The sequence below is a fragment of the Puma concolor genome, chromosome D2 (genome assembly GCF_028749965.1).
Source record: "Puma concolor isolate L17-30 chromosome D2, mPumCon1.1.hap2, whole genome shotgun sequence".
NCBI lineage: Eukaryota > Metazoa > Chordata > Mammalia > Carnivora > Felidae > Puma > Puma concolor.
The window spans coordinates 38,990,489-39,005,857 of NC_141677.1; the positions used below are offsets into that span (position 1 = coordinate 38,990,489).

Sequence of the window (15,369 nt, forward strand, 5' to 3'; positions counted from 1 at the left end):
CTCACACTCTGTGTCTGTCCCTCAATAATAAGCGTTAAAAAAAATAATTTAAAAAAATTAAAAAAAAATAGGAGTTAAATGTCTAAGATGTAAATAATTAAGTCTCTTTCAATACATAGGATTTAAAAAGATATGCCCTGGGGCACCTGAGTGGCTCAGTTGATTGAGCGTCCAACTTCAGCTCAGGTCATTATCTCACGGCTCATGGGTTCGAGTCCCATGTCGGGCTCTGTGCTGACAGCTCAGAGCCTGGAGCCTGCTTCAGATTTTGTGTCTCCTCTCTCTCAAAAATAAATATACATTAAAAAAAATTTTTAATAAAAAAATATATGCCTTTATATATTTTTTAATATGTACATATTTATATATTAAATATACATATATTTATTTTTCGAGAGAGACAGAGGACATGAGTGGGGTAGGGGTAGAGAGAGGAAAGAGAGAATCCCAGGCAGACTCTGTGCTAAGAGCATGGAGCCAGACACGGGGCTCTGACTTACAAACCTCAAGGATCATGACTTCAGCTGAAACCAAGAGTCGGATGCTTAACCAACAGACCACCCAGGTGCCCCAAGGCATACCCTTATAAATGAACGGTCTGAAATTACTCCTGCATTTTCTGGGAGAAAACCTGTCAACCCATACAGAGAATGCAATGAGGGCAGTTGGTGGAGGAGCGCACACCTTTGGAGCCACACAGAGCCATAGTGAGTGGGCTATTGCTCTTATCCAGTTCCCGGAGGCAGGCACTGCCCGCGTGGTCGCGGATCACAGACAGCTCCTTCAGGATCAGAGCCTGGAGGGAAAAAGCGAGGTGCATGAGGACTCTGCTGATTACCAACATTCAACCTGACTTTATTTTATTTTATTATTTTATTTTATTTATTTTTTTTTCAACCTGACATTTAATGAAATCTGACAAAATTTAAGCCAGATGTCAGATTTCCAATAGAGAAAGGATTTCGAGCTTTTGAAGATCAATATGCCTTATCTATAAAGACCCTAACCTTCCATGAGGACGGAAAGGTTCCAAATCAGTGTTTAAGGTAAAAATGATTAGTAACAAAGTCTTGAAAAATCCTTTAAATGGCCCCTAAGGCACAAAGTATATAGCATGTGTATAGCATCCTCTACAATATGTCTGTATACATATCAACTGTACATGCACACGTAGGCCCAAATACACTTAGGAACAGAAGCTACCGTGTAGTATGTAGTAATGGAAAACTGTTTATGCTAATTCTAAAATTTACCTCTTATTTTTACTTTCCAAACACACATGTGAATTCCCACAAGTTAAGCATGTGATGAGGTGACTCTACAGGAATATTCTAGTCCATGAGCTCACCCACAAGGTGTCCTTTCTCAGCTCACAGAGAGGGTGCTAAATCAGTTACGAGTCATGGTTCCACTAAAAACAAATGCTGCTGGAGCCTCAAGTAAATTCCTAGGTAAATGCCAGTGAAGAACATCCATTTCTCTCTCTCTCTCTCAAGACTCAGAGAGATTAATCAAAAAACTGCTAGAACTGATAACATGAATTCAGCAAAGTCGCAGGATATAAAATCAATTTACAGAAATTGGTTGCATTTCTATACACCAATAATGAAGCAGCAGAAAGAGGACTTGCTCTCATTGCAATTGCACCAAAACCCATAAAATACCTAGGGATAAACCTAACCAAAGAAGTGAAAGATCTATACGTTGAAAACTATAGGAAACTTATGAAAGAAATTGAAGAAGACAATTCTGACAATTTTCCTTTTTGGAAAAACATTCCATGCTCATGGATCAGAAGAACAAATATTGTTAAACTGTCAATACTATCCAAAGCAATCCACATGTTCAATGCAGTTCCTATCAAAATAACACCAGCATTCTTCACAGAGCTAGAACAAACAATTCTAAAATTTGTATGGAACCAGAAAAGACCCCGAATAGTAAAAGTAATGTTGAAAAAGAAAACCAAAGCTGGGGGCATCACAATTCTGGACTTCAGACTATATTACAAAGCTGTAATCATATGGTACTGGCACAAAAACAGACACATAGATCAATGGAACAGAACAGACAACCCAGAAGTGGACCCACAAATGTATGGCCAACTAATCTTCGACAAAGCAGGAAAGAATATCCAATGGAATAAAGACAATCTCTTCAACAAATAGTGTTGGGAACACTGGACAGCAACATGCAGAAGAATGAACGCAGACCACTTTCTTACCATACACAAACACAAACTCAAAATGGATGAAAGACCTAAAAATAAGACAAGAAGCCATCAAAATCCTAGAGGAGAAAACAGGCAAAAGACCTCAGCCACAGCAACTTCTTACTTGATAAAGGCAAGGTAAACAAAAGCAAAAATGAACTACCGGGACCTCATCAAGATAAAAATCTTCTGCACAGTGAAGGAAACAATCAGCAAAACTGAAGGAATGGGCAACTGAAGGCAACTGAAGGAATGGGAGAAGATTATTTCCAAATGGCATACCAGATAAAGGGTTAGTATCCAAAATCTATAAAGAACTTATCAAATTCAATACCAAAAAACAAATAATCCAGTGAAGAAATGGGCAAAAGAAATGAATAGACACTTTTCCAAAGAAGACATCCAGATAGCTAATAGACACATGAAAAGAAGCTCAACATCACTCATCATCAAGAAAATACAAATCAAAACCACAATGAGATACCACCTCACACCTATCAGAATGGCTAAAATTAACAACTCGGGAAACAACAGATGTTAGCGAGGATGCAGAGAAAGGGGAACTGCTTTTGCACTGTTGATGGGAATGCAAACTGGTGCAGCCACTCTGGAAAACAGTATGGAGGTTCCTAAAAAATTAAAAATAGAACTACCCACAATCCAGCAAATGCACTACTAAGTATTTATCCAAAGGATACAAAAATGCTGATTCGAAGGGGCACATGCACCCCAATGTTTATTGCAGCACTACTGACAATAGTCAAAGTATGGAAAGCCCAAACGTCCATCGACTGATGACTGGATAAAGATGTGGTGTATATGTATGTGTGTGTATGTACACACACACATACACATACACGATGGAAAATTACTTGGCAATCAAAAAGAATGAAATCTTTGCCATTTGCGACAATGTGGATGGAACTCGAGTGTATTATGCTAAGTGAAATAAGTCAGAAAGATAAAAATTGTATGATGTCACTCATTTGGAATTTAAGAAACAAAACAGATAAACATAGGCGAAGGGAAGCAAAAATAAGATAAGTAGAGCGAGGGAGACAAACTATAAGAGACTTAAATACAGAGAACAAACTGAGGGTTGCTGGTGGGGTATTGGGTGGGGGGATGGGCTAAATGGGTGATGAACATTAAGGAGGGTACTTGTTGGGATGAGCACTGGGTTTTCATGTAAGTGATGAATCACTAAATTCTATGACTGAAATCATTACTACACTATATGCTAGCTAACTGGGATTTAAAAAGTAAAAAAATAAATTAAAAGACTCAGTGAGATTAAGAATGAGCTAATGGTGAATGGTGCCTACAACTCTGCTTTCTTCCTATTTCACAAAAAATTCATGTCATCAGAAAATTTCTTATTGCTTATCCATTTTTCCACACTTAGGTGAGTTAAAGCTCTGAGCCATGGGCTGCAGGGGAGACAGAAGAAAGCCAGGTGAAATCCTGGTGCAGTCAGACTGCCGACCCAGGCTGCCTGAGAGAATGCAGAGCTCCCAGAGGCTGGTCCTCATTCTGATTCTGACCCTTGCTCGGCACGTTCTCAGCTAACCTAGTTTCTAATGTGACAGGGGAAGCAGATAGGCATGTGATATGAATTTTCCCTCTTCTGTGCCCCAGTCTCTTTTGAAGACCATCCATTGAGTTTTATTTTTTTAAAGATTTGATTTTTAAGTAATCTCTATATCCAATATGGGGCTCAAACCTACAACCCTGAGATCAAGAGCTGCACGCTCTACCGACTGAACCAGCTAGGTGCTCCTTCAAAGACCATCCGTTTAAAGAGCTGTGGTTGCCAGTCTCTACTCCACAGATGCTAGAAATAGAAAGGGCACAAGCATGTGAGTACCAGTTACAGAAGGGGCCTAAGTGTGACGCTGGAACAAGAGCAGCCCCATGTGGTCAAGTGAACAGATGGCCCTGTTTTCACCACCTAGAACGTGAAAGCTGCTAGGGATGTAAAGGATCCGATTGAAGGCCCTCCCCTTGTTAAACGAGAACACACACGCCGCACAGGGCTGACCTGGGGCTAAAGGCACGGCCTTTACTTCCCCCTCCCTTCTGCTACCTTCTCTTCAGGCTTGCAGCACAGCCCTGTGGGCATGAAGTGGCTAACCCACCCGAGGAGCAGACTCACCTCTAGAGTCTCCTCAGCGGTGCAACCAGGCTGCTGCTGCAGCTTTCCTGTGTTTAGGGCTTCAATGTATTCATCACATTTTTTATAGCCAGCATTCAGCAACTCATACTTGGCCTTTAGCAACCCTTGACCAGGTGTGACGTCACCAATCCCGATGGAGAATCCACGGTTTGCTGCAGAATAGTCGGCAGGTAGAGCAGAAAGAGAGTGCCATGGATGTTAGTCAACCCACTATATACAAACCAGTTTATACCTTGAGAGAATATATCATGACCCAATTAAATAAAAATGTATCAGTCTGTAGAGAGTTCCATCAAAATGACCAAGACTCACTGAATCCTGTCAGAGACGTTACAACCCAGTGGGGAGCAAGTACTGTCCCCAACTAACTATGATATACAGCAGGCCAATATTAAATACCAAAGAGCAGCTGGACAAAGTCAGCAACGGAAAGCGAGCCATCTGACTTCTTGTTCTAAGACATCATCTCAGATACCTTTCTGCCCACACCCCCTTCCTTCTTCAGAAATCCTCCCCAAACACAGAAAAACCCCACCTTTGAGGGAACTACACGTGGTCAATAATCCCAACGCTAACATATGTAGAAAATGGGTGGATGAGAGGCACCTGGCTTAGCAGGGTGGGGAAGGGACACCTAAGAGTGGCTGTGGAAATGAGGACCCATGAGTCTGGAAATGCTCAGAAACTATACTGCCAGCTTCTGCAGATGCTGGAGACAACGTATGTGTTGGAGATAAGGAAACCTGATGGAAAACCAGTATTTTCCTGTGGAAGATGAGAGTTTATGTCCCAGTATACGGAATTAGAGAGCTCTAGACTGAGGGATCCTAAGTGCAAACAGAGAGGGAGGACTGTAAAGCAGGGCATGAGGTCTGTATATACCATGACTGTGATTCCTTAGTCCCTTTCCCTGGCCACATCCCAGAATCCTGAGAAGCAGGTCTCAACTTTGGGTGGGAGACTGAGAGCGGAAGATATGTCCCTGGAGAAACCAAGCCTCCCTAGAGAAAAGTATTACTGACAGGGCTATTTGGTAGTTCCTCAATGAAAACGTTGCCTTGCAGCTCAATCAAGGGACTGAGAAGTCCATCAACCAACAGGCTCCATCCATTTCCAATCGGTGTTTGGTGTCTCGCTCCCCAAAATATGAATGGATAGCCAGGGACCACCAGATTAAAAAAAAAAACTTAACGTTTATTTGTTTTTGAGAGAGACAGAGAGAGAGACAGACAGACAGACCACAAGTGGGGGAGGAGCAGAGAGAAGGAGACAAAATCTGAAGCAGGCTCCAAGCTCCGAGCTATCAGCACAGAGTCCGACGCAGGGCTCGAACTGACAAAATGTGAGATCATGACCTGAGCCAAAGTCTGACGCTTAACCAACTGAGCCAACCAGGCGCCCCTGGGACCACCAGACCTCTGAGGAAAGTCTTCAACATGAAAGACTAAAGACAACAAATGCACAGAAAAACGAGACTAAAGAGAAAATTCAGGGAGAATTTTCAGATAAATCTATGAAAAACATTGTCTCTATGATAGAGAAGAGGTATCTGGAGATCAAGAACAGGAAGTCTTCAAACAAAAAAACAAACCCAAAAATCAAAATCTACCTGCAAATAAGAAACATGGAAAATATAGTTGGAAGTGAAATAAATGACAGTTAAAATAAAAAAAAAAAATCAATAGAGGAATTCACTTAAATTTTTTTTTAACTTTATTTTTGAGAGCGAGAACATGAATGGGGGAGGGGCAGAGAGCAACTGAGGGGAGGAGAGAAGAATCCCAAGCAGGCTCTGCAATGTCAGCACAGAGCCCAGGGGGAACTCATGAACTGTAAGATCATAACCTGAACCAAAACCAAGAGTTGGATGCATAACCAACTGAGCCACCCAGGTGCCCCGAGGAACTCACTTTTAATTTTTTATTTATGTATTTACTTTTGAGAGAGAAAGAGAGAGAGAGAGGTGTGAGTGGGGGAGGGGCAGAGAGAGAGGGAGACCCAGAATCTGAAGCAGGCTCCAGGATCTGAGCTGTCAGCACAGAGCCCAACGTGGGGCTTGAACTCACGGACCATGAGATCATTACCTGAGCTGAAGTTGGCCCACTCAACTGACTGAGCCACCCAGGCACCCCCTAATTTTTTTTTTAATGTTTTTTATTTATTTTTGAGAGAGAGAAAAACAGAGCACGAGCAGGGGAGGGGCAGAGAGAGAGGGAGACACAGAATCCGAAGCAGGCTCCAGGCTCTGAGCTGTCAGCAGAGCCCAATGTGGGGCTCAAACTCACAAACTATGAGATCATGACCTGAGCCGAAGTTGGTCACTTAATTGACTAAGCCACCCAGGTGCCCCTCTAGGAAATCATTTTTAAAAGTTAAACTGAGAGGCACCTGGCTTGCTCAGTCGGTTAAATGTCCTGACTCTTGCTTTCAGCTCAGGTCATGATCTCATGGTTCATGGGATTGAATCCCCCCTACTGGGCTCTTTGCTGACAGTGTTGGAGCCTGCTTGGGATTCTCTTTCTCCCTCTCTCTGCCTCTTCCCCCACCCAAATAAATAAACATTAAAAAAAAAAAAAAAAAAAGATAAAGTGAATCCAGAAACAAAGAAATGGACAACAGAAAAGAAGGTAAGAAAAATCATAGAGTCAATCTAGAAGCTCTACTTACAAAATGAACAAAAATTCCAAAAAGAACAGAGAAAGTTAAGGTGAGAAAATTATCAAACAAAAACAAAATTTCCACAACCAAAGGACACACGGAGGCAGATTAAGAGAGCTTACAGAGTGCCCAACACAATGAATGAAAAAAAGACTCATACCAAGCGTCTACAGTGTGAACTTCCAGAACAAAGAGGATTTGCAAAGCTTCCAAAATGAAGACACATACAAAAGTTGAAAATAAGAATAGAAATACACTTTCACAGCAACTCTGTAGAGTACAGCAGTACCTTCAAAATTCTGACGAAAAATAAAATTCAATCCAGAGCTCTATACCCAGCCAAACAATCGATCAAGTGTAAGGGTGGAAATGAAACGTTTTTGGGCACGTAAAAACCTGCACGTATGGCATGCTCAGAGATGGGCCAACAAAGGAAACAGAACAGTGCAAGGAGAGAAGGGAAACACAGAGTAACCCAGCACAGCTGAGCTGTGAGGGCCCAGAGGGCCATAGGTGGAGCGCAGGTACCTTGGAAGCAGCCTGCGGAGGGCCCTTGTCTAACAACCCTGTCTGACTGGCATCTTGGAGCTATTGGGCATTTTGAGACAAGAATTCAAGAGCAAGTTCAAATCTGAAACCAGGCAAGTCAGTACTGAGCTGATCCCATTCTGTAAGTCCCAAATGATTCAGCCTGGAGTAAGTCTCCTTTCCTGTGTGCAGGTATGTGTGTGGCACGTGGGGGCTGGGGGAAGGAAACAAAGGTAAAAGAACAAACTAACGCACAGCCCTGAAACCCGAGCAACCACCACCATACGCCGAGGACGCTGGAGATACTCACAGAGGTAGACAGGAGCCAGCCTGGCAAGCCGTGACATTGCATCGGCAGCTTCGTTCTGCCCCCAGTCTCGCAGCAAAATGTAAAAAATATTGTTCTTCGATCCTGATCCCAACGTTCCCTTGTCCATGCTGCCGCTCATCAACTCACTGTTCTGGATGGTAACGTCTGCAAGGACAGCAAAGATTGGGCACTTGAACAATTACTTACTACTCAGCCTCGTTCCAACGTGGGGCAGTGGAGAAAGCATGCTCCCATTATGAAAATTAAAGCAAAGCAAAGCAAAATTCTCTCAAAATTTTTTGAGGGGAAAAAGAGAGAAATCTAGGGACTTTTGAAAAGCATGAAAAGCCCAGTGGTTTACCTTACAGTCCTAACTCTGAAAAGTACTACAGGACCCTCATTTTCAACTGTGAACTATAAGTGACAGCACCGAGCACTTATCCTGTGTCACAGGGATGTTGTGAGCATCTGATGAAATCACATGCCACAAACTACTCCATAAACTGTAAAGCACTTTGTTATTCCCCCAAGATGATGAAAACTGATGACACCACCATGAAGAGCCTATACAACAAAATGGAATTACATGGAGAAGAAACAAAATACAATCTAAAACAAGGAAGCCAAAACACCTGAAAGACCAGAGGTGTGTTTTCAAAGCAAAGGCTCTAACCCAGAGAAAAATCGGTGCCCTTCAACACATTTACTCTTCATCACAAAACAGGAATCTTGACCTTCAGAGACTCTGTGGTTCAGTTCTTCAGCACAGAGTCCTGGAGATCCATTTCGTGTCACAAGACCTTGCTAGCAAAGCCCATTCAAAGTCAGTGCCGTTCAGAGGAGCCTGCTGGGGAGCTGCCGGTTAGCAGTCTGGGGTGAGCAAGGAGGCTCGCGTCAGAAAGGAAACGCTGGCTGAAAGGCACTGGTCTGTGGACTATACTTTGGGTTGAATTAGTCTGGATGACTCAGATGGTTTAACATTTATATCCTCTTGTGGTTACACCTGATCTTCGTGTTATAAGAAACAAGTTGACCAGGAGGCGATAGAAAAATAGTCCCATTATACTTTTAGACAATGAACACATTTTTTGGACATAAAATGATAAATTATATGCCTCATATGATGAGATACTTTCTTATGGCAAAAAGGGGGGGGGGCAGAATAAAAGAAATTGCATTAATTTACAGACACTAGTCATCTAAAACACATCCAGAGAGGAACACTCTAATCACTGGATCATGTATCTACATGATCTCTACTTTTTAGAGAAATGGGGAATCACAGTTGAGGAGACATACCAACTACACTTCCCTAAAGAATAAACTTCCTGCCTAAGAGAAACATTGCATTTGCTTGCTGAGTGAAGGCAGTCATTGGCCACCTGCTTTCTGCCTGCTCCCACCCCGATGCTTTGACTCACAGGAATCGTTGACACAGAGATCTTCTCCTTTGCCACAGTACTGCTTTCCCTTGGTTCGGAGATTGGCCCTTACTGGATTGTCATCACTAGGTCTGAGGATGACGCTGAATATCTGCTTTCCTGTCCACAGGGTGACAGGCTGAAGGAGGAAGAAAGTCACAATGTCAGCTGGCTGAGCCTGGTCTGCAGAGTACTCACATGCAAACCTGTACCCGGCATGCCTGGCTCCCGCACAAAGCTTTACTGTCTTAAATGTATAGCTATTTGCATAGAGAGAGAAAGAAAATGTATGCGTACACATGGGGAAGGGACAGAGAGAGGGGAGAAAGAATCCCAAGCAGGCTTTGCAGGCTCAGTGCAGAGCCTGAGGCAGGGCTTGATCTCATAAACTATGAGATCATGACCCGAGCAGAAACCAAGAGTAAGATGTTTAACCGACTGAGCCACCCGGGTGCTCCCAGCACAAACCTTTAATATTGTAGGTGGTGGGAGGCGAACTTTAATTTTCTCGTCCTTGCCAACTAATATTGAAGCAATGATTTGGCAGGCCTTGGCTCGGTCAAAGAAAGTGTCCTTAAGAGTGAGGAGATAGGCACCTATGAATGTTGCAAACACCACAAAAAGAAACGGAGTGAATGTGCGAGACAATTACAAGGTTTCAATTTTATTTTTTTTACCTTAAAAAAGTTTATTTATTTTTTTGGGGGGGGGGGGAGGCACAAGCAGGGCAAGGGGCAGAGGGAGACACAATCTGAAGCAGGCTCCAGGCACTGAGCTGTCAGTACAGAACCCGACGTGGGGCTCAAACTCACAAACTGTGAGATCATGACCTGAGCCGAAGTCAGACGCCTAAATGACTGAGCCACCCAGGTGCCCCAAAAGGTTTCGATTTTAAAAGGAATCTGGAATATTGCTAAGGAGTGAGTTAAAACCTATAGCTGCTTGCTGGCTCCCTCTTCCACTAGAATCTAAGCTCCACAAGGGACTTTGACTCACTGTCCTATCTCCAGTGCTTAGAAAACTGTCTAGTGCACGTCAGGAGCTAAACAAATGCTTACTGATTCAATGAATAACCAGCCAATCCAAAATCTCTCAAGCAGATTCAGAATCAAACATAGTAAACAACAGAATTAAACACATGAAATTAAATCGCTTCTCAAGTTGTTACATGAATCACTGTGAATGAGAATCCTAGTGTTCCATAGTCTCCTCTCAAGTGAATTCATAAACACACCTGTTAGAAAGTCCTGAATAGCAGCAATCAGTGGTTCTCCATTCCTTGGTGTTACAAGATTTGCTTTCGTCTAAAGGAAAAACAAACACAACATGTTAGCCATTCTCGGACACTCTTTGGATTGCATGATGCAGTCCAAAGAACTGCACCACAAAGGCTCTGAATTGTCACACACAAATAAAGAAGAGCAGGCGAGCAGAAAAGTGGGGCTGAGAAATGGCATCCAAGGCTCTCAATCCCAGCTGTCACCAGCTCCTTGCTCCTTCATCTGTTAAGAGGTGTCAAAGCATACCTGCAACACTGACGTCAGACGTTCCTGCCAACACTAAATACTGAGTGAAGCTTTGGATCCCTGTAAGAACTCTGTATGTGTAAGTAAGACTTCCTAGTTATTAATAAATTCACTTCTCCAAAGAAAATTCACTTCTATGAATGATAAATAGCACTGTTCTCTTTGAGGTCAATTTCATACCTCTCCACAACGAGGGCACAACTGTTGAACTCTTAATGAAGACAGTACTAATGATAATTAATGACACGATTTAATGAAAATTTAATGAATGCCTACACTGAGCAAAAAGGGGTGCTAGCTGTCCAGTGCATAATTAACAAATTAAAAAAGATTCTGTGCATCAGAGTGCATATGCTCAAGTTTTGCTGTTGTTCTTGGGAAATAAGCAACATGTAAATTTGCTCAAATCATGATGTGGAGATGCTTATGTTATTTGTGGGTTGTCTAGGCCACCTCACCTGGAGTAAAAGGCCCTCCAAGGCAGAGACCTGTTCCTGCTTTATTGTGAACATTCACAGAACAAAGATCCTCCAATGAGGGCTGGAAGGTAATCGTTCATGATTGTTTTCAAGAATCTCTCTGGGATGGGAAATGGAGTGGTCTGGGGCTGAGCACGTGAAGCTGGGATTTGCATATTTTGCAAAAGTCTCCCCAGTAATTTGGGACCACATTCAGGCTAGAGCCCTACCTATTGAGACAGAACTGCTGAGTTGATACAGTTAGATGATAACTTTCTTACATGTAATTGAGGGGATTTGTCCTGATGGTAACAAAGATCTTCCATCCTGGCCTTAGAGCCTGTGTTTTATTGTCATTTTTAACCAATGATATACGCTGTGTAACAAAATGGATCCTCAGTACCGAACTCAAGGCTGAAGTCCAAGTAGTTGGCTACAGGCCATTATCTCTAGCAACTAGCTTACACAGCTGATATCACTAGCAACATTCTAATTATTACTTTTTTGTTACAAAAATAGTATGTTTTTTACAGAAAGTCTAAAAATATAGATAAACGAAAAAAACCAAAACGACAACAACAAAAAAACCCCACCCAGAATCCCAAAAAACATCTCTGCATGGAACTGCCAAACCAAAAGAACTGCTGTTAAAACATTTTGGTACATAACCTTCCCAATTTCTGGCTATAAGCTTTTTTACAAACACGGAAACATCTATTTACCAAATGAAATAAGAGCATGTCTTACACACAGCCTGCTTTTTAAATAAAAAATAAATCATAAGTAGCTTTATGCTGACAACAATACTACATCATCATTTTTAAGGGCCATGCAGGATTTTGTGGTACGAATGTGATGTGATTTAACCTAACCAACTTTTTTATTGGTGGACATTGCCTGCTTCTAATGTTTTTATCATTACAAGTGATTTTGCAACTGGTTATTATTTCCTCTGGAGAGCTTACTAGAGTAAGAGTACAAGGTCAGAAAAAATGACTGCACTGGTCAACGCACCATCTGACTGTGGGAGTGTGGATCTCATTCATGGCCATTCGCCCTCCTCATCCTCTCTCTTGCTATCTCCCAATACAGAGCACAGCACTCCTCACAACTGCTGCAAATACAAGGCTTAGGAGGAAACAGGCTAGCCTCGTTACCTCATGTATGATCACACCACAGGGTCTTTGTACCTGTTGGTCCTCTGCTTGGACTGATCTTTTGCTGACAACCACACTGCTCGTCAACTTCTTTTAGAACTTGCCTTGAGTGTTATCGTTCTAGTGGCCCTCTCAGACCATCCTCCATGAAACAGGACCCCTCTCATTTTCTTTCCTCCTTGTTGTGATTTATTCTTTTCTTCTCAGCACTTGCCACCACATGACCTATTTTATATTGGGTTATTCTCCACCTCTCCCCATTCGAATAAGGATAAAAGCCAGAATTTTGACTTTTTTCTTCTGTGTTGCCCTCCTAGGAGAGTACTTGGTGGCACACAGTAGGTACTCATTAAGCATCAACCGAATTCATTTAAAAAGGCTGAGGGGTCTGAAGAAACAACTCGGAAGAAAGACTCCAAATGCACAAAGATGGCCCTTAAGGGATTTGTCCTCATAGCAAACAGGGAAAACACCCTAAATTTTCAGGAGAAGGTAGGTGAATCATGGTGTGCTAAGCTTGTGAAATACTGTGAAGCCATTATAATCAATAATTATGAAAACTTTACAACAAAGGTGGGCATTTATAACATGTTAAGTAGATAAAAGCAAAACCAAGGCTACTAAAAACCATGACTGCCACCATCTAAGTTCGTGGATAAGCAACAAACAGATAAAAATAGGGGTGCCTGGGTGGCTCAGTCGATTGAGCATCCAAATCTTGATCTTGGCTCAGGTCACGATCTCACGGTTGTGAAATCGGGCCCCGTGTCAGGCTCCACACTGAGGGTTGAGTGTGCTTGGGATTCTCTCTCTCCCTCTCTGTCTGCCACCCCTCCATTCTTTCTCTCTCAAATAAATAAACAACAAAAAAAAGAGATGGAGATAAAGAAAAGAGATGTGATCTGTAAAAACCTCACCTTATTTAAATAACTCCATTACACTGCAATGTTTGAATAAGTAAGAAACTGATGTTCTAAAAAAACTGAAATTACCCGCATGAATTTCTTAGTATTAAGTGTGTGTACAAAAGAAGTAACACATCAGATACTTTACTAGAAAAGATGTCGACTTTAGGCATGAAAAACCGAGGCACAGGCCATGAATGCAGCCACTTGTTCCTGTCCCCACCAAATCCTCATGTACTTTTTAATAGATCTGCTTACAGAACTTAACAGCCTTCACTTTAGAATCGATACTAACATCCTACCCCAAAAGAGATGAAAAGCACTCTATCAGAAATGGTAAGAAGTGTTTTGTGGGTAGAAACACTAACAACCACAGCCAAATCTACTCATAACAAGAAAACCAGAATACTGGGAAAAAGGAAAACCTAGCCTCTAAAAACTCAACAGTTCGGGGCCCTGTTAAATTTAGGAGCGATGAGCCCCGCGCAGCACTGTGCTACAGCTGGGTTCGCAAGCCGGTAGTCCATGTAGCACAGCAACGAGAGCCCAGCCGCACGCTCCTGGAGAGCAGGTGTCTGTGTGACTCATCGCTGAACTTCTCTGCCATCTAAGGGGCTCCCCTTAACTGCTGGAAAATGAAATGGTGGTATGGGTCATCATATAATGATTCTGTTTAGGGTGACCTTTAGACGACAAACAAGTATGTAACATACTATGGGAAAGTCTTCAATAAAGGGTATGGGTACTCAAAAGAAAACCTACTTATGCAGAACATCTGCTGTGCCCTTGACACCCAACAGTCAAGATACTGCTACGCCCGCATCTATCTTTTCCCAGCTGGTTTTCATGTATGTCCTGTACCTTAGAAACGCATATTACAGGCCAGAAGAATACCCACTCCTCTCAGCTCCCCACCTGTCACTGACACTCCCTTACACCCTACAGGGTGTTTTCACACAGGACACACGCTCCCCTCCCCCTCCTTTCTTCTTTTTAATTTTTTTTTTTTTTCAACGTTTATTTATTTTTGGGACAGAGAGAGACAGAGCATGAACGGGGGAGGGGCAGAGAGAGAGGGAGACACAGAATCGGAAACAGGCTCCAGGCTCTGAGCCATCAGCCCAGAGCCCGACGCGGGGCTCGAATTCACGGACCGCGAGATCGTGACCTGGCTGAAGTCGGACGCTTAACCGACTGCGCCACCCAGGCGCCCCTCCCTCCCCCTCCTTTCAAGCTGTTACACAGAAGCGGGGCTGCCCTACCCTACATACCCCCATGAGAACAAGAGCCTCTGCTTTAGCTTCTTCTGTTTGAGGAAGATGAAGGTTCATCTCATCACCATCAAAATCCGCATTGTAGGGTGTACAGACACACTCGTTAAATCTGAAGGTCCGGTGCGGCTTGACCTTGGCCTGTGGAATACAAAAAAAAAACAAAATAGGAGAGGGGCTTAGTCATTTATCCAAAAGCTTCATGGTTTCAAAATATTAATAAATGGCTTCCTCGAAAACTGGACACTTTAGATTAAGGAAATAAAATCTTTGTATGTTTTGTTAAGAGATACATGTCACTCGTGGAGGTATTCTTTATGAGATCAAAACAATGCAATGAGTTTGTTTTAATACGAGGTAAGCACCAAGGTTAAGAGCCATGTGAAGGGGCTCCCACTGGCCAGTGACGTCACAGCTGGGTATGAAAAAGATTTATGGCAGAAGTTGAATAAAACACATGGACTAAATAAAAACCCAGGGTTTATTATTATTATTTTTTAATTTAAATTCAAGTTAGTTAACATATAGCGTAATAATGATTTCAGGAATAGAATTTAGTGACTCATCACTTACATAGAACATCCAGTGTTCATCCCAACAAGTGCCCTCCTTAATGCCCATCACCCATTTAGCCCATCCCCCTTCTCAACACCCCGCCAGCAACCCTCAGTATGTTCTCTGTATTCAAGAGTCTCTTATGGAAAAACCCATGGGTTAATGACACCGAAAAAAGAGAAAGCAAAAACA

The 15,369-nt window shown here is 42.5% G+C and overlaps 1 protein-coding gene across 2 annotated transcripts in view; it reads right to left on the bottom strand.

Moving 5' to 3' along the window:
• Positions 1-15,369, bottom strand: part of POLR3A (RNA polymerase III subunit A) — a 51,841-nt gene that overhangs the window by 18,473 nt on the left and 17,999 nt on the right. For both annotated transcript variants that reach the window (XM_086680104.1, XM_086680105.1), the window contains exons 11-17: positions 14,623-14,763; positions 10,540-10,609; positions 9,774-9,901; positions 9,306-9,444; positions 7,885-8,049; positions 4,368-4,540; positions 685-796 (exon numbers count right to left, since the gene is read on the bottom strand). In XM_086680104.1, coding sequence (XP_086536230.1) covers positions 685-796; positions 4,368-4,540; positions 7,885-8,049; positions 9,306-9,444; positions 9,774-9,901; positions 10,540-10,609; positions 14,623-14,763 — 928 coding nt within the window. The remainder of the gene's footprint in view (positions 1-684; positions 797-4,367; positions 4,541-7,884; positions 8,050-9,305; positions 9,445-9,773; positions 9,902-10,539; positions 10,610-14,622; positions 14,764-15,369) is intronic.